This window comes from Ochotona curzoniae, unplaced genomic scaffold, assembly GCF_017591425.1.
Source record: "Ochotona curzoniae isolate NIBS_2020 unplaced genomic scaffold, NIBS_Ocur_1.0 contig_3190, whole genome shotgun sequence".
Taxonomy (NCBI): domain Eukaryota; kingdom Metazoa; phylum Chordata; class Mammalia; order Lagomorpha; family Ochotonidae; genus Ochotona; species Ochotona curzoniae.
The window spans coordinates 4,059,549-4,087,025 of record NW_024465751.1 but is presented as its reverse complement, the minus strand read 5'-3'; the positions used below and the strand labels follow the sequence as shown (position 1 = coordinate 4,087,025).

The window sequence follows — 27,477 nt, the reverse complement described above, 5'->3', positions numbered from 1 at the left end:
GCCCAAATGCCTACTTTAGTACAAAGGGCTATATGTCATCTTGGAAAGGATCACAAACCTGTGAATTAGGATCAGGCCTATTACATACACAAATAAGTTATTTTTTTTTTTAAAGATTCTCTCTGTGTCTCTGTCTTTAAAAATACATTAAAAAAGAAGAAGAAGAAGAAGAAGCAATGCTAAGGGCCTGTCCTGATGGCCCAAGTAGCTAAATCCTTGCCCCTGCCCATAGCAGGTTGTGTCCCAGCTGCTCCACTTCCCATCTAGCTCCCTGCTTGCGACCTCGGAGGGCAGTGGAGGATGGCCCAAAGTCTTGGGACCCTGCATCTGCAAGGGAGACTCTTGAAGAGGCTCCTGGCTGCTGGGTTTGGATGAGCTCAGCTCTAGTTGTTGTGGTCAGTTGGGGAGTGAGCCAGAAAACGGAACATCTTTCTCTCTGGTATCTTCTCTCTAAAAATCTGCCTTTTAATAAAACAGATAAATCTTTAACCTCACTTTTTCAGTTTTCCATACTCTTTCCTTATAGTATAGTTTCTCTTTCAGGGCCCTTCTGTCTGTGCCATGAACCCAGAATGTCATGTTTATTATGTTCTTATATTCAGGAACATAGAAAAATATAAGTATTTCTGGAGAACAGTTGCGTCACAATACCATTACACTTCTCATACAACTTTTCCATGGTTCTCCTGTTGGCAATGTTCATTGCAATTCTAGGCCTCAGCCTACCAGGTTCAAGTTCAAAATGTAGTCTACCCTATGCCAAGTAGGCTTTTCATTCACTCTCTCCCTGGTTTCCTTAGAGTTTTGATTCTGGAGTATTATCTTTGCATGGAACAGTTCTTTTTCCTTTTTAAAAACAATCCTTGGCACTGGCCATGTGTCAGGCAAATAAATACAAAGAATTAGAACTTTGATAATAAAGCTATGTAAAATGCATTGCGTTACGGTGCTGGCATAATAGGGGAAACGATACATTACATTTCACTATTGTATTCATATTTTGCTTTTTTTTTCTTTTTATTTCATTTTATGACACAGTTTCATAGGCTCTGGAATTCCCCCAACCCCTCCCGAAGCCCTCTTCTAACACTGAATTCCTCCACCTTGTTGCAATATTACAGTTCAAATCCATCATGATTCCTTCACTGCAAGCACGTCCCATGCAGAGTCCATCATCTTATTGTCCATATAAATTCAACAGTTTCATTGGGAGACCATTCCTGGTCTGAAAGTAGAGCTGGCAGAATATCATCCCCTCCAATGAAAAGCTACAATACAACATCAGCAACAATTTACAACATCATGGAGTTAACTGACCTGGCACTAAGTGACCAATGTATTAGAAAATGCAAGTTCTTAACCACATCCTGTGACTACTCTGTTGACATTCCATTTTAATTTATACACAACTGGCTGCTATACTCCTTAAAATGGTTATAGGGTACTATTCAGCTGTCTCGTGTCCATTTTCACTTTTATATTTAGCAGATTATAGTACTGGAGCATGATTTTTACTGAACTTGGCGAATCTTAGGATAGTCCAAACAGGCTTACAACTCTAACAAGGCATATGTTAACAGCTGAGGCGCAGAGCAGTGTTAGCAGGGTGTGCAGAGAAATCTTCAATACCTTAGTGAGGAGTAACTAATCTTTGTCCTACCTAGTAAGGTATACGTGAGTCCAAGCTGACCATTTCCTGCCTGGTTCTAAGCTTTCCTTATTGGTCTCTATCTAATCTAATTTTTTTTTGGGGGGGGGGGGGAGCGCTCCGGAGCGACCCTGATGGTCATTGCAAGAGAAGGTAGGGATCCAAAGTTGGAATTAAATAAGGACCAGAGAAAGCTCCTCTCCCTGTCCCAGAGGAAGTTTACTGTTCTGTTTCTGAGGACCGCTCAGGGCTCCTGGCTGTTGTTCCAATGAAATTAGATCCTGTGAGGAAAGATGTGGGCTTCTTCCATCCCACGAGGGAGATCTGATAGGGAATGGATGACCTCAGAGTTCTCGGCCTACGAGAGCACTCCAATTCCCCATGGTCTCCTTGGCAGTTGGGATATAGTTCTTGGTGCCCGTACTGACAGTCCTTGGTGAGGATCCGGGAGTCTCCAGGGTTGGGATACAACCCTCCTCCTGTCCTCCTGCTCCACTCTGGGGTCCCCCCCTGCTCTATGCATATGACCTCCTGTTAAGAGGCTGTCAGGATCACTCTTGGATCTCACTGTATGTCTTCATAGTTTTTGCTAATGTCTAAAGCAGAAACGAGTCTGCTGACTGTAAGTTACCTGTTAAAATCTTGATAGATTATATTTAACATCTTCCTTACACACTCCAAGAAGGTAGAAGATTTCTCTGCTTTCCTGACCCATAATGGAATAACATAGAGTATGAAAAGCATATCAGGCTTTTCAGTTCTTTGATGTAGAGCATAAGCAGTCTGACTTCCATTGATGGTTGGTTTACTGGTTACATCTAAACACTTTAAATCTGTTTAATTCACTTTTTAAGATTTTATTTTATTTTTATTGCAAAGTCAGATATATACAGAGAGCAGAAGAGACAGAGAGATCATCTTCCATCCGTTGATTCACTTCCCAAGTAGCCGCACTGCCCGGAGCTGTGCCAATTCAAATCAGGAGCCTGGAGCCTCTTCCAGGTCTCCCATGCGGGTGCAGGGTCCCAAGGCTTTGGGTTGCCCTCAACTGTTTTCCCATGCCACAAGCAGGGAGCTGCTTGGAAAGTGGCGCCTCCGGGATTAGAACCAGTGCTAATATGGGATCCCGCCATGTGCAAGGATGAGGATTTTAGCCACTAGGCTACCCTGTCAGGTTACATTCATGTTTTTAAAATAATAAAAAGAATTCACATGGTTTTACAAAATGTATAAGAATTTTGCCCTTTCTACTCTTGTCGAATGACCTCCTTAAAATCAAGTTAATAATCTGAAGTATGCCTAAAACTTTGATTATACACACAAAAGATTTTCACCTCTTTCCTCACTTAAAAAAAAAGGACATTATATGTAAGTCTATGGTTTGGTTTTCCCCTAAATTTCAAGGAATTTAACAGAAATTTATCTAATGGAGATTTTAACTGACTGTACTTCATAATCAGCTCAGCCCCCATCTGTATAACAACCTTGTACACTGAGGGAATTCTATGTTGTTTGTCATTTCAGCCACCAAAAACCAATGCTGTAAAATGAATTTTTTTTTACACAAGCTCTAATATGCTTTTATTTTTATCTCTGCAAAAGCATGTTCATAAGAGTAGGACTGCTGGGAAAAAGGATGAACCTCTAAGCTTTTAATGAACATAGCCAGGCTGGTTGCAGCAATTCCCACCCCAACAGCAATGTAAATACACAAGGCACTGACTGTAGCCTAAAAGCACAGGGTTTTCAGCATTAACTCTTGCCAGGAAGATATGCAAACCTTGACAACAGCACACCTGAGGAGCTTTTTATATTTTACTGCCTATTAACATTTACTTCACTGTTTCCTTACTTAGCCTAGTTTCCATTTCTTGTCTTTTTCCTACCAATTTTTAAGAATGTCTTCTACCAGGAAGAAGACATTTTGTGATAGAAGTTACACACATTTTCTCCCATTTGACCCTTTTAACATTTACTTTTATTTCTTTGAAAGGCAGATTTAGAGAGGGAGGCAGGAATAGGGAGAAATGGATCTTCCATTCTCTGGTTTACTCACCAAACGCCTGCAATGGCCAGGGCCAGTATCCTGGAACTTTCATGCAGGTCTCTGGCACAGCGCACAAAGTCCCTGGGGATCTTCCTCTGCTTTCACAGGTCTTTAGCAGGGAGCTTACAGGAAGGCAGAGCACTGAGGACGGCACGGGTGCTGGTAGAGTGTCAGCACACTCAGGAGGCTTAGCCTGCAGCCCCACCCTCTGTCTATACACTCGTGACATCCTCTGCCTTGCAGAAAATTTAAAACTTCAAAAATCCTTTGTGTGTCAAATAAATTCATTTTTATTGAAAAGATTTTTGGTTTTCTGTCTTGTTTATGTTCTAATTTTTTATCATTTTTAAATATCTAAATCTTTACTCCAAAGCAATATGTTTATATAGCACAAAGGTTCAAATATTATTCAAAGTATATTCTTAAACTTTCTAATGGTTTATTTGACACTTAGAAGTGTTTTACCCAAAATAGATTTTTTTTAAGTATGGCATAAAAAAGGGTTCTAAATTTTTTCCTTCTTCTATATAAAAGTTCCACCCACATCTCCCACAATGAACCAGCATTGGTTTAACAAGAACAACAACAAAAGTACATTGTTATTTAACATGGATCACAAAAAATAATCATGCTAATATTGGATAAAGAAGTGAAAGCATGGACACAGCTTGGATGGAGATGGTTGGATTTTGTAAGATTAAGAGCTGGAACTCAAAACATGAGGAGTTGTAGAACAAGTAGGCATGGAAAAGTATGTGCGGCAAGAGGTAACCGCATCGTAGAAATACGCAAGTAGAGCGTTCTGTTTCCTTGAGTGACAGCACAGAGACACTAACACAGGACTCCGCTGCCTGCAAGGCTTACTAGCCCTCACTCTGAGCCGGGCATGCGTAAGCTTGAAGCACAGTCTTCCATCCCTCCTCACTGCCAGGTTGGGGCTCTGAGCCTTCTTGCCACACCCATTCATCAAACCTGCACTCTATCCTGTGAGCCTGAAAATGATTTGTTAACATTTTTGCAGATTCTGGGCCTGGCATGGTAGCCTAGTGGCTAAAGTCCTTGCCTTGCATGCTGTGGGATCCCATATGGGTGCTGGTTTGTGTCCCAGAGCCCCGCTTCCCATCCAGCTGCCTATCTACGGCCTGGGAAAGCAGTTGAGGATGGCCCAAAGTCTTAGGACCCTGCACCCGTGTGGGAGACCTGGAAAAACTCCTGGTTCCTGCCTTTGGATTGGCTCAGCTCCGGCCACTGTGGTCACCTGGGGAATGAATCAGCAACTGGAAGATCTTCTCTGTCTCTCCTGCTTGCTCCCTCTCTTTAGATCTGATTTTCCAACAAACATAAATACAATCTTTGAAAAAAATTTTTGTAGATTCTGTGTAACTGAGAAATGAAGGCTGGATCTGGAGTCTAAACACTATTTCCTTGGCTATCATGCTAACTAGCTGGAACTAGCAGGTACTTGATCATGACCGGGTTATTTCATTTCCATGAGCCTGTTTCCTAATTTTTCCCATCACCACTCACTGCACAGGTTCACTGTTTTTCTTTTTTAAAAGATTTATTTTATTTTTATTGGAAAGGCAGATATACAGAGAGGAGAGACAGAGAGGAAGATCTTCCATCTGATGACTCACTCCCTAAGTGAGTGCAACGGCCGATGCTATGCCGATCCCAAGCCAGGAGCCTCTTGCGGGTCTCCCACGTGGGTGCAGGGTCCCAAAGCTTTGGGCTGTCCTCGACTGCTTTCCCGGGCCACAAGCAGGGAGCTGGATGGAAAGCAGGGCCACCAGGATTAGAACCGGCACCCATATGGGATCCCGGGCGTGCAAGGTGAGGACCTTAACTGTGCCATCGTGCCGGGCCCGCATAGGTTCATTGTTAACATTAAAGGTGAAGTCCTTGGGAGCTGAAGGCCCTGGGCACAATATTCATTTTTTTTGACTGCCTTTCTCCATGTCCCTCAGAATGATTCATTCCCACCATTTCTCAAGGTCATTGATTTGGGTTTGTTCTTTCAAAGCTCTAGCCAAATCTCAGCAAGGATCTGCCCCAGCTTCGATGGTGTTATTTGGACACTCAGCATGCACACTCCCATTTCTGTAACACAGACAAACCTATTAACTGCCAGAACTTCTAGGAAAGATGACTGCAGAGTGCTGCTGGGCCGGGATTTAACATAGCACCTGAACATCAATCACCTACAGCAGGATCAGAAATGCACTTACAGACCCACCATTTTTTCTAAAGCCAGCATGCGTATGCGCACACACACACACACACACACACACACACACACACACACACACACTGCACTTTGCTTTACAGACAGCTCTGTAGGTAACAGTAATGTGTCAAGATATGACCCCGTACAGGGCCCAGAGTGGTGGCCCAGTGGTTAAATTGTCACCTTGGATGCACTGGGATCCCATGTGGGTGCCAATTTGTGCCACAGCTACTCCACTTCTCATCCACCTCCCTGCTTGTGGCCTGAGAGGGCAGTGCAGGACGACCAAAGCCTTCAGACCCTGCACCTACATGGGAGACCCAATGGAAACTGCTGGTTTCTGATCAGCTCAGTTCTGGCTGTGCGGCCACTTGGGGAGTGAACCAGAGGATGGAGGTTCTTTCTCTGCATCTCTCCTGCTTGCTGTAAATCTGCCTTTCCAATAAAAATAAGTAAATATTTAGAGAGGGAGAAAAAAAGAAATGGCCCCTTAGAAAAGCCATCAAGGGTATAAACATTCAGCACAGCAACTGAGTCGTCATTTGGCTTGCTGCAGATTGCACATTCCAGCTCTGTCCCTGATTCCAGCTCATTGCTAAAACACATCCTGGGAGGCAGCAAGTGGTAGCTCAGGCTCTTGGGCCTCTCTGCTTCTGAGGCAGGAGACTCCACTTGAGTTTAGAGCTCGTGGCATCAGTCTTGCCCAGCACCCATTGCAGCCATTTGTGGAGTAACCAGGTAGATTCTTCTCTGTCTCTCAAACAAAATGAAAATAAAATTTCTGTTTTAAAAAGAAAAGCTACCAAACAGGTAACAGATTCTTACTCTCCCGCAGCCTTCACAGCATGACTATCGTCTAGGGTAAAGCCTTCTTACAAATACGTGTAACTTAAGCCTAAGGCTCCGGAGCCTGGCACTGTGGCACAGCAAACAGAGCTGACACTTGCAGAACACTGGCTTCACTGGCGGCTCTGTTTTCTATACAGCTTCCTGCCAATGTGCCTGGGAGAGCAGCGGAACACGGCCTCAGTTCCTGGAGACAGGATGGAGTTCCTGGTACTTGGCTTCAGCTTGCCCAGACCATGCTGCTGCGGCCAACTGGGAAATGAGCCAGCAGGTAGATCTGTCTCTCCCTTTTTCTGTCCGTTCCTCTGCTTTTTGAGCAAATTAATTTTGAAGAAAATATTATTTCATATTTATGATTGATAAACTTTCAGCAAGCATCTACACAAGTGTTGGTTAGGGCTTCAGGTTTGTGGCAATGGGTATATCCCATAGTGTATCTGAACTAAAGCTTAGCTTGTATGTCATGTGCAAATACCTTAGAAAATAAAAACCTCAGTGGGCCCTGCCTTGGTAGATGAGGCAGCCTAGGGCAGGGCCTTGCTTGTCTGGATACCCTCTGATTACTGCTCTCCAAACTGTTTTTGATTACTCATTCGTGTTAGAAACATTTCAAATTATTTCCAAAGTTTACTCACTTAATCAGTACAGAAGTACACAAAGAAGTCTGTATAAAATGTGTGTTCATTTGAGGTGGAGAGGACAGGCACACAGAGCGCCCCCAACCCCTGGTTTACTGTCTGAACGCCTGCAATGCAAGAGTTGGGCCAGGCTCAGCTAGGAGCCAGGGACCCAACCCGGGTTTTTCATGTGAATGGCACGACCTAACTACCTGAGCCAGGACCTGTTTCCTCCCAGGAGCAGAGGTTAAACACTTGAACCTGGGCAATCCAACACAGAAGGCAGAGGTTCTAATTCCTAGCCCCCAAACCTGAACTTACATTGTTTTTTAATTTCATTTTCCCACAAACTTTAGAAGCCCCTAAAAGCAATAATATTATGCACATCATATATGTATTTTATGTGCTAACACTGCTTATGTAAATCAAGGGTGCTGACCTCAATTTCCAATAACCCCTGAAATTGGAAAACTCTTTGTAGTTTTAGTTTTTTTTAAAAAACTTTTGAAGAAATTCTAAAGGCATCTCTGTCCTACAAACAGAAAACCTAAGAAACATGAGCTGAGTTCTGCAGACAGCTTCGTGCACTGAAGCTGGGCTGCGGTCCTACGGCGGCCCTCACGCCCAGAGGAGCTTCAGTGGGGAACGGGAGGAAGGTGGTGGTAGGATGAAGTCTCTCGTTCCAGGTGCTGTGGAGAGCCACCACAGCTGGACATCATCAACTCCCCTTATGGCTCTGATAACAAAGTTCAGAGTTATGCAAATATCTTCACCTCATCTGATCTGACAACCACTGGCTAGTTCATAAATAGGAGGGGTAATCTTCTGTTTCACTGACAGGAAAATGGAGGTTTTAAGAAACGAACGACTGGTTAAGAAGTATCTGTTTCCTTGGGAGTTCATCTTTGGTTAGGAAGTAGAGAATGAATACTGCACTGCATCTTCACGACTGGCTATGATAGTTTCTATTACAGTTACTATACTTCCCCTTAAAGGAAAAGTCATAAACCAAAATCAACAATAGGAACAATAATAAAAAATTTACAATATGAAGTTAAATAACATGCTACCAAACAACCACCGTGTTGTTGAAGAAATGGAAAAGAAAATTAAAAACCTTCCAGAGGAAAGCGATACTACTCTATGTCTTGACAAAGGACGCTGGAGTCTCTACTATTGTCCATTTGACTGTTTATGAAGGACTATACTACCGCAATAATATGGGGGAAATCAGTGAGGGGAGGGGACTGGGGGAAGGAGGAGGAGAATCTCAGCCTATGGAACCGCACTGTAAAATAACAACAATAATAAAACACACCAACAAAATGAGCTGCTTCTTGACAGAGGAGCGGGGTCCTGTGGCGCCACTCCACCTAGGAGTCTCCTCTGACTCCTCACAGGCAGGGCCAGGTTACAGCAGCCCCAAACACGACTATAATACAGGCATTACCCCATGCCCACTCTGAGCTTGGCACTGCAGAGGAGGGAGTTAGTGAGAAAAAAGAGAAAAAAAGAAAGGAAGGGGGAAGAGATTCAGAGATGGATGATTCGGAATACACACAATGAAAGCAAGTTTAAAAACAGATCTGGCTCATTAGCACACCTGAACTTTCCACAGCAAACACAGACAACACATGTACTTTTACAATGAAGTGAGGGGAGAGTCAGAACATGCCGAGAAAAATGGTGCTCCAATGGAAGTCACTTGTTCTCCAACCCATACACAACTCTCCACAAAGAAAAACAACTGCTCAGAAATGGAGATCTGTGAATATTCTCTGTTGTCTGTAAATACAGGGAACCAGTTACCTATGCACTGCCACACCCTGTCAAGTACGTTTTCTTACAGCATTGTCATCAACAGAAAACACTTCAGAATCAGTAATAACTTAATTGATTTCTACACTTGAACAGAAAAATCATGGATTAATAACTCAATGTTGTAGTCTCTCCAGTCCTAGATACACACACTTCAAAATTCGTTTCAGGTGTATGGAGTGTTTCCTACATGTTAGCACAGAGTAGAGCTACCTCCAGGGGATGTGTTACATGAAATGCTGTGATGAATTCGCTGCACCTGCAATGCTCCATGCCCCTGGCAGGGCCCGTGTGAAAGGAGTTTAGCAAGACCTGGGGGACAACCAGATTATGCTGAAGACCTAGCATTCTTTTTCAGACTCCTTGCCTTGGTTTAAGTGCCACACCTTTACAAAGGAAGGCACAATCAGTTTGATGGTATGTAAACCTTCTAAGAATATGGTCAAAATGCAATTTGGAATGAATGACAGCAAGCAAAACACAGGTCATAGAAACTTCACTATAACTGTCATAGGGGGATTGTACAAAGTGGAGGTAGTACTCAAAGTTAACTACAGATATTCTTGATCAAAACCTTTATGTTAACAGAAGAGATTTATAGCATGCTAACTATAATTTACTCTTTTATGAAAACAGGACCAACGACACAGATATTCATGAAAGCTCCTGCTTTTAATTTTATTTGCTTACTTATATGAGCACAAAGACACATGTATTTATGATCCATAATATAAACAGATAGGGATGTCATGCTGGCTCACTCCTCAAATGCTTGCAACAGCCTGGGTCCCAGAGTCAAGAGCCAGAAATTCCCACATAGGTGACAGGAATCCAACTACTTCAGGTATAAAACTACTGCCTGTGAGGGTCTGAATTAGCAGAAAGATGGTGTCAGAAGCTGAAGGAGAGCAATAGATCAGGCATTCCTATATGGGTGCAACATGCCAGCCAATCACTCTGAAACACATCTGTATTCAACCTAAGCAGATATATTCTGTGGTTCATCTGAGACTGAGAAAAAAAATCAAACTACTGATTATGAATAAATGCTCAGTTTTAAAAAATGAGTTGATTTTAATGATGCATACTCTGAGTTTACATCATAAGATTAAGTCATTTTAAATAAAAATGAGTATCAAATTTATATTCAAAACAGAAAATGATACGCATGTGTGAGTACTCAGGAAGCAGTAGTGTCTAATTTCAAGTAACAGAATATTTGAATCAATTGCTACAATTCAAAACTCAGAATTATCTTAAAAAACCTGTAGTTTGAAGATTGTCCTAGAAAAAAGGATTCTTTTACTTTTTTTTTGTCCTCATAAACACTATTAATTTATTTCAGAATTCTACAAAAATTCCCACGAAGTATTTGAGTTGCACTCTCACTTATGATGGACACCACTATTTATATCATTTTTTGTTCCCCGTTTCTAAGCAAGTTTCAAATCTGGAATTAAACCTACTCCCAAGTCACACACTGTGTAGAGAACATCTGGCTCATTCAGAACAGTTCTAGAACTTCTAAGTGTGTAGCAGGACAGTCTGTGTTCAGACTTCACCATGACAAGTAAGTGGTAAAATTATTTGCCAAAGCAGTGATGAAAACTCATACCATCTTGAAAACTTTCTTTCTGCTATAGAAGAAATTCAGAGTTGGCTTGTCAGTAAAGTGGTTAAGAATGATCTTCTAACAGCATGTTTTGAATCCCTCTGGTTTTATTCCCACACAATTTGAGAAGTGATGCTTTCCTGGATAAGTAGACTCCTCCCTGCTGGAAAAAGAATACTTCTTTGGGTATTCAGAACAAACTTATGTCAATGGGTTTTTGTCTTTTAAGGATTCACAGACCTAGAAAAAAATGCAAAATGTCTTGAAGGTTCAAAAATAATTTTTATAGACTTTGCTCAAATTCCTTGTGTTTGTACCTAAAGTCTTCTATTAAGAACTTTTATGTTCTTTACTAACAACAAACTTCAGTTAAAAAAAAAAAAGAATGCCTATTTATTTATCTATTTCATTTGTAAGGCAGAGAGACAGAGATCTTCCATCTGCTCTTTCAATGCCCAAATATCTGCAATAGCCAGGCTGGACCAGGCAGTAGGGAGCCCAGAACTTGATCCCGAGTTGCTCATGCAGGTAACAGGGACCGAATTAGTTGAGTCATCACTTGCTCTTTCAAAGTGCACATTAACAATTGCCTAGAATCAATAGTGCAACTAGGACTCTATAACAGTCATTCTGAAATGGGATGTAGGCAACTCAAGTAATGGCTTAATCACAGAACCAAACACCTGCATTCAAACGAGTTTTTAAATACCCACAAACTTGGAAAACATTAATAAGGCAAATTTCCTAATAATTGATCAGCTGTTTTTTGAAGGCCTTTTGACATTTTATTCTCTCACATATTCTTATAAAGATCTGAATTTATGAGACTGCTGTAGTAGATTAGCAAGCTAATCTTTTTATTTTTATTTTACTTTATTTTTTTAAAAGATTTACTTTTATTATGTTTTTATTGGAAAGGCGGATATACAGAGAGGAGAGACAGAGAGGAAGATCTTCCGTCCGATGATTCACTCCCCAAGTGAGCACAACGGCTGATGCTATGCCAATCCGAAGCCAGGAGCCTCTTCCGGGTCTCCCACGCGGGTGCAGGGTCCCAAAGCTTTGGGCCATCCTCGACTGCTTTCCTGGGCCACAGGCAGGGAGCTGGAAGGGAAGCGGGACTGCCAGGATAAAACTGGCGCCCATATGGGATCCGGGCATGCAAAGTGAGGACCTTAACCACTTGCGCCACCGCACCGGGCCCCGCAAGCTAATCTTCTATGTGTGGTGCCAGCATCCTGCTTGGGTAGCGGTGGGCATCTTGGCTGCCCTGTTCTGATCCAGCTTCCTGTTAATGACTTAGGAAGGCAGCAGAGGATGTCCCAAAGTCTTGGGATGGTCTCTGCATCCACATGGGGGACATGGAGGCAACTCCTGACCTGTTGGTCTCTCTCTCTCTCTCTCTCTCTCTCTCTCGTGTGTGTGTGTGTGTGTGTGTGTGACAGAGAGAGAGAATCGATTGTGACTTTTCAAAAAAAAAGAAATGAACCTTTTAAAAGATGCATGTATTTATCTATGTTTGTTGAGAAAATTTCTTACCATACTGGAAATCACAGGATTAAAATTAAAATTAGCATTATAACACAAGGGTAAGATACAACTCAGATTTCAACTGCAGTCAGAACTTCACAGTATTCTTTCAAGTTCAAGAAAATGCTAACCCCAAAAATTGTTGCAATGAAATTTCTTGCTTCCTATTCAATGATAAATTTAGTGAACTGGACTGTGACTATGAACTATTTCTTAAAATAGAACAAAGTAATTTAACAAATCGAAAATCTAGAGAGAATATCACATATTAATTTCACTTAAAAACACAAATATTCTCTAGTAAATCTATTTACTACATAAGTCTAACTCAAAGAGAATTGAGGAAAAAACAGAAAGAATGAGAAAACTAAAGGATCTCTTCTCCACAATAGAAAAACTATATAAGTGTTAATAATAACCTAGTTATATTCTAGATATATAATACTTCCATATCATAATCTTTGTAATCAACTGACATGCAAGCATCACTTTTATTTTGCCAGTAAAATTAGAGAATTTAAGAGCCTCAAACTCCAGAAAATATTATCAATTTCTAGGGGGTACCAAATGTTACTTATAACCTAATGTATACTCCTAACACAACTTGGCAGAAATTTTAAGAAGCAACTGTACCACAGTATATTAAGATACACATTTTGAGTTCAGTGAATTTTTATATATGGATATAAAAATATACATATAGATGTTTGTGTGTGGACATACGGAGGTTAATACAAAAAACGACCTAGTGATAGAAATATCCTGGGTCTTTTCTCCTAAGGAAAAGAGATTATGTATGTGTGTTTATAGACAGGCATGTGTTTAAGTCTTCAGGGAATGAAGACATTAAAAGGATTAATCTCTTCAACTTAATTCATCTGGTAGAACAACTTCAGTTTAACCCTGCTTCCAACAAGCACACCACTCCGTCACTTTATAGAGCACACACAGTTGTGTACAGCACCTAGAAACAGAGTAAGCACTTCATTCTCAACAGCCCCGTCTGCCTTTAGGTGTGCTCACACGTGTGCTCCTGCAAGGGCAGGAATCCCATCCATGCCAGCCCCTCTCTTACTGCACTGACCCAGGTCTCTCACCAGGACTGCAGCATCCGAGGGCTTACTCCCCATCAAATGGTTAGGTAAGAGAAAGGAGTGGGGCCAGAGTTGTGGCACAGTAGGTTAGGCTGCCTCCTGTGATGATGGCATCCCATAAGGGCACCAATTCCAGTCATAACTGCTCAACCTCTGATCCAATTTGCCACAGTTACACCTGGAAAAGCAGCAGAAGGAGGCCTGAATATTTGGGCTTCTGCCATTCATGTGGAACACCTGGACAGGAGTTCCTGGTCCCTGGCTTTGGTCTGGCCCAGCAATGATCTTGGAAACCACTTGGGGAGTGAACTATGGATGGAAGGTGTCTAGCTCCCTTTCTGAAACTCCAGCCTTTTAATAAACTAGCAAAACGGAGCAGGCAGAAGTTCCCTCTTTTATGAAGCAGGCTTGGTAGCCACACAGCATTGCTTCTGTTAGATTCTGTTTACCAGTGGGGAAATGCTACGTGTGATGCATAGTTAAGGGGGATACGAATTAGGCTCCACATTTGGGGGAAAAATGCCAAAGAATTGCAACATGTTTTTAAACCTTCACAGTGTTCAACAAACTACCAGCTATTTTAAACATGTATCAGCAAAAATGAGAGGGGGAAAATTCTGCTAGTACTGCAGACAGAAGTGAGACAGACACCCAAACAATTTTAAAACTGAAGAGCTTGCTTGAGTATCTTCCCCTACCACCAAAACGAACACATAAAAATTCCTTTATTATTACAGTTTGCTAGTCAATACCTGAAGAAGCTTATGTGTAAAAATAATACATTCTAAGAACCTTCACATCATTTGAATCACTTTGGGAAGGTGGACCATTAGTTACCCCTAATCAGAAATACTTTCTAAACATTTAAAGCACATTTCCACGCCCGGTGCGGTAGCCTAGTGGCTGAAGTCCTCGCCTTGCACCCATACGACATCCCATATGGGCACCGGTTCTTATCCCGGCAGTCCTGCTTCCCATTCAGTTCTCTGCTTGTGGCCTGGGAAAGCAGTCGAGGACAACTAAAGCCTTGGGACCCTGTACCCACGTGGAGATCTGGAAGAGGCTCTGGGCTCCTGGCTTTGGACTGGCACAGTTCCGGCCAACGTGGCCGCGTGGGGAGTGAAGTTAATCATCGGACGGAAGATCTTCCTCTCTGTCTCCTCCTATCTTTCCAATAATAAAAAAAAGTCTTTAGAAAATAAAGCGCATTTGAACAATTTTTTGATACATAAGCACTGTGAGAAAAACAAGAAAACTGTGAAAACACATCAGGGGAAAAAGACAGCAGGGTTTAGAATCCTGTGTGTTTTCTTCTTTGGTCTTTTCCCAGATGAAGCCAAAAGCCCTTGGACAGGAAGAGCCTGGATCACCATTTATCACAGAATCATACCATCCCACTGTTGTACTCATCAAGCATTATTCAAGAATACTCAGGAATGAAATGCCATGGTGCTGCCCACACAAGCTGGCACTGTACTCATCAGGAATCCCGTCAGGTCCTAGCAGTCTGCCAGAGCCAGGAAGATCTAAACCGATCCCACACTCGCATGTGACACGGTGTCCTTACTCCTGCGTCCAGGAACCACCACAGCCACGCCACGGATGTGTTCATGCATAGATACTGATCACTGGTGAATATTTAGCAACCACCCTCAGAAGACCTCCAGCGAGGGACCCAACCAAACAGCACATGGCTGCGGGGGCAGCTGAGTTTGTACCATGTGTCAGGTGTAAGACAGCTCAGAGAAGCTGATAGAGCACAGTCAGGTCAGCCGCACTCTCTCTCCATCACTAACTAGGTGTGGCTCTGGGACAGCTAGCGTAGCTGGCTAAGCTTTAATTTCATCATCTGTAAAACAAGCTGAATGGAACTGATCACAAAGGCTTGTCTGACCCTAGTCTGGCACACACTTAACATTCAAATGAAATACCATCTGCACATACTCCTGGGCACTCTCCACAGCACTTTCTAACTGCTAATCCTAAATACTTTCCAGTTTCAAGATCTGATTAACATCTCTTGACTGTAAAATTCACCAAGGCGGCGACTGCTTGATTTGCTCTCAACAGCCAACACCCGGGTGTGTACAATGGGTATTCAATAACCTGATGGTCTAGCAAACTATTCTGACAAATACAGAAAATGCTAAGATGAAAAAGCCAAATTCCAGGAATGCATGGATCAGTTCTATGCCATTAAGTCATTAAACCTAACTGCAAGACACAAACACCAGAATAATTTATTTTGTTCCATCTTAATATCTGGATCTTAACCCTGGAACAGCACTAGGGATGTGGGCCTGAGGGATGTCCATTTTTGTCTCTCGAGTTCTTTGGGTGACTAGTGACCAGTGTGGAATGAGCACTGCTGGTCTAACAAAACAGATGGACAGTGGACCCACATTTTGTAGTAGTGCTACCCAAGAGGACTTCCTGCAGTGTTAGAGAGCTTCTTCAGTTGCACAGTCCAATACAGTGGCAACGTAAGCCCTCAAAATGTAGCAAGACGCTGAGAAAATAAATTAAAAATTTTATTGAACTTTACCTAAAATTTACAAAATCAATGTTACTAGGAGTGGTTACAGACCTAGAAGGAAAGCACACGGCAGAGCTGCTAACCCATCCACAGCACGTTCCATGCACGGATGGCTGTGGCTCCCACTTAGAAGTCACAGGGGTGCAGATGGTATGCACACTTGGCACACTCTTCTTGAATGTTCCTCCTTTCACCTAGGCAGGGACCATCTCCCCCTTGTGCTACATCCTGGGCACAAGCATGCCCTCAGGTAAGTGCCGCTGTGTGTCCCTGCTCATTATGCATAAGGGGCAGAATGCATGTTGAGCAAGAACATTTGGATGAGTCACACGGAATCCTCAGCAAGGTCAGTATGTAGCATCTCTCCCTGGTGAAGCAAGTTTCCTTTCTGTGGCTCAAAGCCAAGAGCCTCAAGCCTGAGCTCCCATTACAGCTATCTGACACTTGTTCCTGAGGAGATAAGGGCTCATTAAGCCCTTTATAAAATAAGACTGCTCCAGTGTTATCTGTGAAGTAGTGGACTAAATTAGAGAAGGCTCTCAGGCTACCCATCAGGCCGCTTCTCCGCCCCCACCTGCCCTGGGCCCTCGTCTATCACGTGGCCTACAATCTTGTAAGAGCTCACTTTGTACATATTTACAATGCTTTCTTACTTTACGATGATGAATTTAAGTTTTATGGAAGCTAAGTAACCTGCCTGACTTTAACATCATGACAAAACTGGAATTCACACTAGGTTCCCCTCTTAACCAGTTACAATTGTTTACCAATTTCCATTTGTTTTGTTCTTCCAAATCACAATAAATGCTCCAGTGGCCCTCCTATTTACATATTTTGTGACACCCCTCGTATTTACATATCTTTTCTAGTCCTAACACACAGAACTATGGAAAGGGCATTCATGTTTTGTAGCATTGGATAAATTACTGAAAAGTGCATTTACCCAGTAACCAGCATCAAAATCAAGAAACAGGAACTTCAGCACCTCCAGAACCCTCCTTACGGGATCTCCCCGTGCACACATCTTTAACTCTACGTGTCTTTCAAAGAGCTGACATCTACAAAGGACCTAGCACATTGTAGGCACTCATTAAAATCAAACAAAGGATAGGTGTGATAATTAGGTATGTAATTGAGGCCAAGACTCAAAGCTACATTTGGTTACCACATGACCAGAAGACAATTATTTATCTACCTTAACTAATGTTAGACCTTAATTGGATATAAAGAAATTAGGGAGTAGTATCAAAACCCCAGAAGGCAAGATGTGTCAAAAATCAGCATTAGGGAGGTCTCAAGGGGTGGACAGCACTAGAGAAAACAAGAGACTGTTTTTCAGTATGGTTAAGCTAGTGGTTCTTGAGGAGTGGGGGGTGTGGAGTATTTGAGGGCTGAGTTCCGCCTTGCTCATGTTCCATTTGGCTCTATATTTGTGCAACAATAAAATTAAGAGGAACAGGCATTCACTGAGTTCCACTGATGGTCAGCCTCCTTAAAGAGACATTGAGCCTCTTCAACAACTCTGCAGTAACAGCAAGAAAGTGAAACAACCAGCTCGCAGGAAAGCCCCCGCTGTCCAACACAAAGACCTGAACTTAACCTTGTTCTGCATCCATCTCACTGCACACTCACGGCCAACACTGAGTTGCAAGTGCATACAGGTGCAGTGAAGAAGGAAAAGTGCATCCTCTGCTTAACCGAGGCCAAGCTGCAGACGCCCAACTACGAAACGTGGAAAAAAAATCCAGACAACTAATGTTTTCACCTTACTGTGGAAACACTAACTGGTTGTGCCGAGAGGAGCGATTAAAAAGGCAAAAATGCCTCAACATCTTTGAACCACTTACTTTTACATTTGCATCAAATCTTCTATCAATGTAACATCCCGTAAGTAACAAAGTGAAGTGCAGACTTTGTTGAGAACGCCCGTGATCTGACCTGCTAGGTGCTTACCTTGACCAGAATTATATATTGCCTTCACAGACTTCTTCACCTTTTGCAGAGCTGTCCTATCTTGGTCTAAAGCCTGAAAGAAAAGAACGGGGAAAAAGGATGTTGGCAAATTTGGTCAAGACAGCAAATAAGAGAAACAGCCATAGTTGTTTTGCTGAGCACCAAGGCAATGACAAACGGACACATTTACTAAAAACCAACAATTTCAGAGACATTTCACCCATTATGTTTCAGAATAAAATAATGGAGTCATTCCACAAAGCTCAGCACTGCGTGATACGGAGAACACAGGAATCAGTCAGTTACCATGCTAAGCTCAGCTAGAACAGGAGAGATACAGGACATCTACAAATCCCAAGACTTGTTCACTTTGTTGTGAATTTACAACCCAGTAAGCGAAAAAGGAAAGTAAGCCTAAGACATGATTGGCACAGCAGCCAGGGGACAGAATGCATCTTTTCACCTCGTGACAATTTTGAACAGAAAGGAACACTTGAAGGGGTGGAATAAGTTAGAAATGACCTTTTAAGAGCTTTTCCCAGCACCTTTAAATTTGAGGATTTCTTTTACTGCTAAAGAAAAATTAACCATGACATGTGGTAATTTATTTTAAGAAATCTGTTTACTAATGAACATGGTATAGAAAATGCTATTGGCATGCCAATAATGCTTTTAAATGATATCATTAATATGCATTTAACAGCTACATCAATCTACTTACGCTAATCTAGAAAACTATTGGTGTAGTTAATTGAGGAGACAGACATACAGATATGTTTGTTAGAATTTTCTCTTAAAATTCAATAAGCTATTCACTCAGAATATTATTTTATGAATGTGCTAGATTTCCAAAGCTTTAAAAGGAGAGGGATAGTATATAAAAGGTCTTGAAAAAAATCATGAAAAAAAAACCTATTATTATTAAAGTATGAATGGAATTCAAAGTATTTTGTGTGTGTGTGCCCAAACAAGTATCTCTTAATTCCATTCCCCTCCCCCACCCCCCCATGAACTTCCTGAAGTACTACTATGCAAATGGCACATGGAAGTAACTGTTAAAATAACTTCAAGCCTCCCTGGGCTTCCAAGAACTCTGTGGTTCACAGACTGGGACTTTCTGGATGCTGACTCAAGACATGGAATGCATAAGGGGTAACAGCAAAAAACAATGAACACTGCAATAGAAGAGATGTTTGGATACAGTAGTTAAGATGTTGCTGGGATAGCTACATCACCCATTACAGTACCTGGGTTTCAGCCCCAGCTGTACAATCAATTCCAGCTTCCCAATGACCCAGTCCCTGGAGACAGCTGGTGAGTGCTCAAGTGCTTAGTTCCTGCTACCCAGACGGGAGACTCAGACTGACTTCCTGGCTGTTCTACTTAGGAAGGCATCTGAAGAATAAACCGGAAGGGAGATCCCTTCTGGCCTCTTTCAAATTAAATAAATCAAATCTTACAACCTATTACATACATACTCACACCAGAACATGAACTAAATTTCAGAACCTTAGACAAGAAAACTAAAGCCTGCAGAGGTTAACTAACAACTTCCCTGAATGTCATACACGAAGTGGAAAAGAATAAATGCAAAGGTTATCATTGTCCATGTGGAAATGTTCTTTCTTGCCATTGTAACATAGTGGACTGCTGTTTCCCTTCAGGTCCTCTTCTCTAGGATGGTCAGGTGAACATCTGACCCATGTTGGGCTCAGAGATTCCATCTGAGGATTTCTGGACTTGTAGGCACAGACCTTAAGTGCTCAGCCTCTTTCTATATCATTCTGGGACCACCGGGAGTTCTAGCCATGCTTGCATCGAGGCATCTGGTCAGCCAGAATGACATTAACAGACAGTGCACCAGGACAAGAGAGGAGTGCCTGTTTCCAACTGTCCCAAGCCATTTAGCACTGCTAAGCTTTCTGTACCCAGAGTACTTGAGGCAATAAATCCATTTTTTCCCAAGTCAGCTTACATTGATAGTCTGTTACTTGCGATCACAAACGCTTAACTAAAATTTCTTCAGCACTTTTTATGTACTAGGCACAATACCTGCTATATGAGACATATTAAAAACTATATATACATCTGCTTTCCATCAGCTCACTTACGTTGCATCTTTATAAAAACCTTGAGAAGTATCATTTCTGTTTTTCAGATAACCTAATGAGCTTTAACAAATATTTGCAGAAAGGGAATAAGCCCAAGATTAAACAACTTGTCCAAGCTCACAGAGCCAGAAAGTACTAGCCACATTTTACACTAATGTCTGCTAATCTCAAAACCAAGCTTTTATTACTGTGACGAAAGCCAGGATTTTTGCACTGCAAGTCTATCTCTACTACGTCTATTCACTTACATTCAATTTGTACTACTTCTTGTCACAGCTACTGCTCACTCAAGACTGTATCATACTCAATAACTAATCAGGACCACTCACCATTAGTAGAAGGTACTGTTAAAATGATTTTGTCTAACTTGTAGAGAAAATTTTCATCTGTTTAGTACCTCTAGTCATCTCACAATCAGTAACAATGGACATCCTGCTTAAGAAAATATTTTACAGCAGCTTCAGGTGAGATTAAAAAAACTCAATTTATGCAAAGATTTACGAGTTGTAGTTGAGAGAAAAAAAATAACTAATATTTACTAAATGCTTAGCATGATCCAGAAAGCTTGTCCACAGGTTTATATGCACCACACTCATGAATGCGATTTAGTCATCTCTTTCTCATAAAAATCCTATGAAATACATACTAAAACTACACATTTTATAAGTGAGGGAGCAGAGTCTTACAAAGGTTAGCCTCCCCAAGGGCACAGAGCTGGGATTTAAAGCAGATCTTTAACAACAGAGTTCAGATCTAACCACTACCTGATTCTGCATTCCAACCCTATCTGGGATGAGTGGAAAGTAAAAATGCAGTGTCATTATATGGGGGTGGGGGTGGGGAGGCACCTATCAGCTTTAAAAGATACACTTGAGCTAAATCATAAAAGCATCTGAATTGCTCAGAGAGTAAAGGACCTTAACATAATGCTAAGAGTACAATCATCTAACAGAGCGAATGCAATCGGGTTTACCCTTTGAGAGACTGTTTTCATGACAAGGACATTTAAAAATAATCCAACAGGCATGTTTTTACATACATATTATAGCCTTTTTATCTGATGAAAAAGTTTAGGCTTTAGAGAAGTAAAACAGTTTGCCAAGCGTCACAGACCAAGTAAGAGATAAAACAATCCAAAATTGTTTAACTACGCCACCTATACATTATAGAAGCCACACCTAAGTTAATTATTTTTTAAAGGGCCGTTTCTAAAAGAAAATAAGCTAACAGTTTAGGCTGAAACTAATGAGCACCTAAGGACAGATCTACTTCAAAAAGAAGTTAGCAAGCAGGCTTTAATGCTTACACGCTCGAGGATCATGAATCTGCACGAACCAAGTGAGGAGGAAGGTTTCAGTCACAGCACTTCATGAGATCATCTATGTACTTCTGAGTTTACTGACTGCTTTACCAACCCATCGAGGAACTGGGAGGGTGGTAAAGGTCATTTTTAAAGGATGTTAACAACAGCATTCCCATGTGTCAGCTGCAGTCACAGGGAACAACGGGTGACACTTCTTTTTTTTAAGGGCCAGTATGTGGCCACTGGTAAAAAGAAGTCAAACAAAATTCACTTTAAACAGCTCTGTGATCTAGAAAGGGCTAAATCATCTGCCTAAGCTCCTTCTAGAAATAACACATCTAAATGTGCCACCTTGCACCACCTCTCTCCACTGCCAGACAAGAGACTGTAGTCACATCCTCAGAAATGTCACATGCATGAAGTCCAAACAGACTAAAGGGAAATGGCAGACCTATGAGCCAAAAGCAACTCTCTTAAACTGTTAAGTCTGATAACATATATAACTTCATTTCTAAGTGTACATCTGAAATTAGACAGCTCAAAAAAAAAATGGGAAAGTATCTGCACTGCGCCAGGAGCTCCCAGGATCATTCCTATCCTCAACTCCTACAGTCACAGAGGAAGAAGGGGTTTGGGAAGCAGCATGAAAGACAAGTCAAGGCAGAGAGGCAGAGCAGAAGCCAGAGCTGGAAGCCCAGCCCCCTTCTAAAGTAGTCTGAGTAGTGAAGCATGAGACGCTTCACCCTGTGCGACAATCTGAGCACACCAGCAGTCGCAGGAGGGCTAGGTCAGGAAGTGACAGCCCAGAATACCTGCCAACAGAAGGAAGAGGGACATGGCAACAATAGTGTACATGAAAAGAAGGGGGGAAAGATGCTATCACTTGTTAGTTTCAAGATTAATAAGAGCTGATTGAATCTGCAATACAAGGGGGAAATCATCACCCCAAAATAAGAGCTGATTTGCATAAAACAGCAAAAAATGGAAAGTTAATTCATCATCTACAAATACAGATTTCACACTGTCTATCTGGACTGTTTGAGACTTTAAGAAAGCTCCTTAAGATTCAGACTCTTGTGAATTCAGACTTCAATTGGAAACACTCAACGTCCTCCACCATTCCTGTAGCTGAATGACACGCTGGCAGAATGTGATCTGCAAACAGCAAGGATTTCTTGAGGCTTAGGGCCCACTTGAAAAGCTCCTTCGTAACTCAGATCTGAGGCAAAGATGTAATGGGCCACTTGCAGTGGTGTTTCTTCCAACCACTTGAGGGAAGTGCCACCTTCCCTAAGGTACCTAAAGCACCATCTTAAAAAAAAATTTTTTTTGGCACGTATGACATATGGGGAAATGCTCACTTTCTAATTTCTCCACCAATGCCTTTCTAGACCTTTCAGGTCAGTCCTGTTACCAATCACAACCAGTCACTCCATGCATGCCATGAAGAGAACCTGCTCCACCTCTGATGCAAAAGCTCATTCCCTGCGCCTCTTCACTAGAATTCTGCCTGGTCCCTCAACATTTGATACAAAGTCACCACCAGGAGTAACTGCTGTTCTAAGTGAGCATCAGTGTTCCAGCCATCAGCTACCACTGGGTAATGGGTCTCGTCTCTGCATCTCGAAAGCAGAATCCAGCACTGGAGCCAGGCCCAACATAAGAAGTGTGATACGGCTGTGAGCACAAGTTTGAAGGCCAAGAACCATGATGTCACTGCCGGGCTGCCACTAATGGGTTCTGTGGCTATATCAAATTCCTCACCGTCTAACGCTAATGGTGCTGTGAATGCCTTCTGCATGCAACAAACACCAAGCACATGACAGACACTTGCTTCTTTTTTTCCTTTCCCTGAAGTACCCTGGATTCTTAGCTTATTCTCCCATCCAAGTACTAACCAGGCCCGACCCTGCTTAGCTTCCAAGATCAGAAGAGATCGGGCGCGTTCAGGGTAGTATGGCAGTAGACAGGATTCTTAGCTTATTCTTGTCTTCCTTCTCTCACACATTGATGGTTGTGATGGTGATGATGAAAATGACAATGTGTTGGATATATTACTTACTCCTCATAGTAACTTATGAAGAGCTTCTAGAACCCAAGTTTTTCAAGTAAAGAAATTGAAACCGAGAAGGACCCTAGATCAGGTAGCTAGTAAGAGTCAGAGCCAGGATGCAAAATCAGGAGTTCCAGACTTTCCAACCTAATGTAGTCAAAGGAAGACAACAGAAAACTCTAAAAACAAAAAATCAGCCAGAGATTCATTAATCATATCATTGCACCAACAGCGTAAAAACATTTTCCTCCCACGCCCAAAGTCTCTGTAAAGAAGTCAGGAGCACTTTCCTTGGGAATGTTAAAGATAGGCCATTTGGGAAGTGAACCAGTAGATAAAAGACCTCCCTCCTACCTCCTTTGTAATCTGAGAATAATTATTAAAAAGACTTCTAAAGATGAGAGCTTATGAGGAGTCTGAAAAAGCTCATGCAAAATACATATGATGAAAAACTATTTCTGAATTTCAGGAATGTTCTGCACCATAATGAACTTAACACTTTAATTCCCTTTTCCTACAAACCACTGTCCTACTAAGAAAGGACAGATTCCCTACTTGGTATTTGTAGTATGTTTCTGGTCACTCAACAGTCTGGTCTGTGCGGAGGAACATGAGGGGCAGGACAGACACTCGCACTTATCATTCCCCTCCATCCACAAACACCTGGCCCTCCGGATGCCAAGGTCCACACTAGAGATGCACATACAGCGGGAAGGGAAGAAAGTTCCCCTCTTCAAGGGCGGGGGTGGAGGGGAACTGAAAACCACCAAGAACCTGGAGAACACGGAAACAGAGGGTATGAACAACGCAGGGAAGAAAAGGCCATGTTGAAAAGTTTGGATTTCATTGTGAAGGCAACATTGGTCAAAGATGGAGGCACCTGGACTTTGAAGAGTAAGGTGGCTAGCTTTGATCTTGAGAAAAATGACAGATAGCTATGGTGGGAATGGAAGTTAAAGGAGCAAGACTGAAAAAGGGAAGGGCATTAAACTGGCTATGTCACAAACGGAACTTCTCTTTAGTATTTCTGCTGTGGCTCAATCCACTTCCTCTGCAACCGCACCCCAAAGCTTAAGGCTTCCTCCAGATCTCACCACCCCTTCCCCATATCCACTTAGTTCTTTGAGCATCAAGGTGCTCCGCAAGAAACCCTAGTCTTGTTTCTCTTACTTACTGCCCTGTACCTAACAGGCCAGCAAATGCAAACTGTGGCATTTCTTAAGCCCATTCCAACGGCTCTTGCCTACCTGTAAGACTTAGTGATGTCCCAGCAAGGCGCTATCAACAGCCTCCTACTGGCTCCCCATTTAGATTCTCCACCCACACATCTTCTAATCAGAATTCCTAAAATATAAATTTTAGAATATCTAGATTTTAAGTATGATATCACTGTCTGTCTGTTTCTTCTAAAATACTGAACCAGAAACCCTGACCATGTTTTTATTAAGACCTTCTTTTACCTCAAAATCACCTTTCACTCCAAAAGTAGTTCTGTAGTCTCTACCTTTTAGTCTTCCCATTCTGTGTCGCCCTGACCTTCTCTCCACTTTCCTGGCACTCTTGGTTAATGTTTTGCTCAAGCATACCAGACTCCTTATTGGTCCCTGGGACTATGCAAAAGTGAATCCCAGCAGCTACAATTCTCTCTCTCTCTCTCATTTCTATGATCAAGCTTTTTATCATTTTTCTTTTACCATTATGAAATAATCTCTGTATTCCCTGGTAGTGTGAGAGCGTTTACCAGGTTACAATGACTTTTTCCTTGCACTTACATATTAAAATGATTAATCTCCTAAGACACCGAATCTGTGCCTCTTTCCTTTCTCCAGCTGGAGGGGACTGCACTGAAGAATGGATCTAGAGCTCATGGTACACAGAAGGAATTTCATACAACCTTCTTGTTTTGTTTTGCTAAAAATCAAATATTTTCAACTTGTAGAGATATTATTATTCTGCTTGAACCCTCTTAGCATGGTTTCAAATAAAAGAAATTTTGGAAAGAGTAAAACAGCAGTTATCAACACAGATCCACCTTTCACAGAGACTCTTAAGCCTTCTATGCACGGTGGGGACTCGGCCTCGTCCCAGGAGTCCACAGGTCACACCACAGTCACCACAGTCTTGGTCTCCAGAGGCTCAGGTTCCAGCTCAGCTTTGGAGTCCAGCCTTGTGCTAATGCAGACCCTAGAGCAGTCAGTGACAGCTCAAATATTTTAGGTTCTTGTACTTTGTGTGAAAATGCTGGCTTGAGCTGTGCTTGGGCCACTGCAGGCGTTAGAGGCAGCAAACCAGTGCATTACGGTTCTTTCTTTGTGTACTGTCTTCCTCTTTTTCTCTGCTTCTTGAATAAAAAAAAATTTTTTTTTAAAGTAAAACAAAAGGGCATGATTAAAAGGAGAAATTGCAGCTTTGGTCAGGTCCCAGTTCCAGCCACTTCTGTGACCCTACTGCATCTGCTGTCCTTCAAGAAATTTTCTGAAAGTTTCACCTTGTCAGACAAATCCTAATGTGTCCGAAAGCAACTATCAAGAGACAAAACCAAAGTCAAAACAAACAAGCAAAAACCAAGTGAAATGATAAAACCAGGCTTTGAACTCTGTAAGAATTGCCCTCACGCCTGTGTTCCTTTTCCTGATTACTTCTTTAATAATAGAAACCCAACATATTTTATCCTATCTTATATGCCACACACTAACAGGCTCATCAGCTTACCTTCTGAGGACAGAAATGTCATCAATGGGAACACAGTGTGTAAGACACTGGTGACTTTTCCACTTCCATCAGGGGTTTAGATCCCTTTTTCTTTACTAACTACTCACCAACTATCTGGTTTTTGAGACTAATTAGGCAGAGGAGCTCAAGAAACACCAGCAATGCATTTACATGAACTATGATAGCTAAAAATGAATGCCTGGCTTTCAAAAAGAACTGATGAGGGTAAAAAAAAAAAAACAAAAAAAAACAAAACCAAACTAGTTAAAGTGGTTCTCAATACTGTGATCGACAGAAAACTCTCGGACGAGTTTTAGAAAATATGGGGGTAGAGCAAGGATTCATAACAGAAAATACTAGCTGCCAACTCTGCCTCTCCTGGAGAAACTCAATGCACATCAGGCAGAGATGAGGTTGCTTAAAAAGCATACATAACTTTACAATCCAGCAATTCCTAATTAAGTTGATTAAAATTGGAAATTTAAAAAAAATTTTACACACCTTCAAAGCCATGCTTTTGGAGACACTGACACAGCAAATTGAATTAAAAATAGAAACAAAAAAAAAATCAAAATCCTGGGCCTGGCGTGATGGCTCAATTGGCTAATTTCCCCCTTGCAAGCACTGGGATACCACAGAGGTCCCAGTTCATGTCCCAGCTACACTACTTCTCATCCAGCTCCCTGCTTATGGCCTGGGAAAGAAGTGGGTGATGGACCAAAGCTTTGGGACCCTAAATCTCTGTGGGAGATCAAGAGGAAGCTCCTGGCTCCTGCCTTCGGATTGGTTCAGGTCCAGCTGTTGTGGAAATTTGGGGAGAAAACCAGTGGTTGGAAGATCTTCCTTTCTGTAAATCTGTCTTTTAAACAAAACACAATAGAATAAATAAAATATCTAACAACCTTGATCTCAAAACATGTAACTACTACACACATCAGCTAAGAACTGCTGACTGCAATGTCAACAACACACTATGCAGGAAAAGATAAACAATTCTATCAATCCTCACAGAGCACAAAAAACAAAATTAGATTTAATTGAGAAGGTGGGAAATTACAATAGAAATTCTCGCCAAAGGCAGACATCTCTAGTATAATTAGGATGCACCACTGTTACATTGTGGTTAAGGAGCTGCCCATGACCAGAGGAACAAAAGAAATTAATGTAAGACACCAAAAAAAGCAATCACATGCAAGTATTCTCAATCACACTGAACACTGAAAAATTCCAAGTAAAACAATAATGAAATGCTGTTTTAAAAAGTCTTTATAAGGATGTAGGAAAAAGGAAGAAAAGAATGAGTGAAGTAACTTCAGATAAGTGGCCACAATCTATATAGAAGACAAGCTGCGTCAAGTCACAAAACTGTT

The 27,477-nt window shown here is 41.8% G+C and overlaps 1 protein-coding gene across 18 annotated transcripts in view; it reads right to left on the bottom strand.

Annotated features, from left to right (window-relative positions):
* ASAP1 (ArfGAP with SH3 domain, ankyrin repeat and PH domain 1) overlaps positions 1-27,477 on the bottom strand; it is a 248,221-nt gene that overhangs the window by 117,221 nt on the left and 103,523 nt on the right. For 16 of the 18 annotated variants that reach the window (XR_005883756.1, XR_005883757.1, XM_040979278.1 and 13 more), the window contains one exon: positions 17,929-18,001. Coding sequence is in view for 15 of the 18 variants with exons in the window: in XM_040979278.1 (XP_040835212.1) it covers positions 17,929-18,001 (73 nt within the window). In the remaining 3 variants the exon portion in view is untranslated. Of the gene's footprint in view, positions 1-14,553; positions 14,607-17,928; positions 18,002-27,477 lie in introns of those variants that run through there. The other 2 variants (XM_040979292.1, XM_040979293.1) reach the window with 2 other exon arrangements.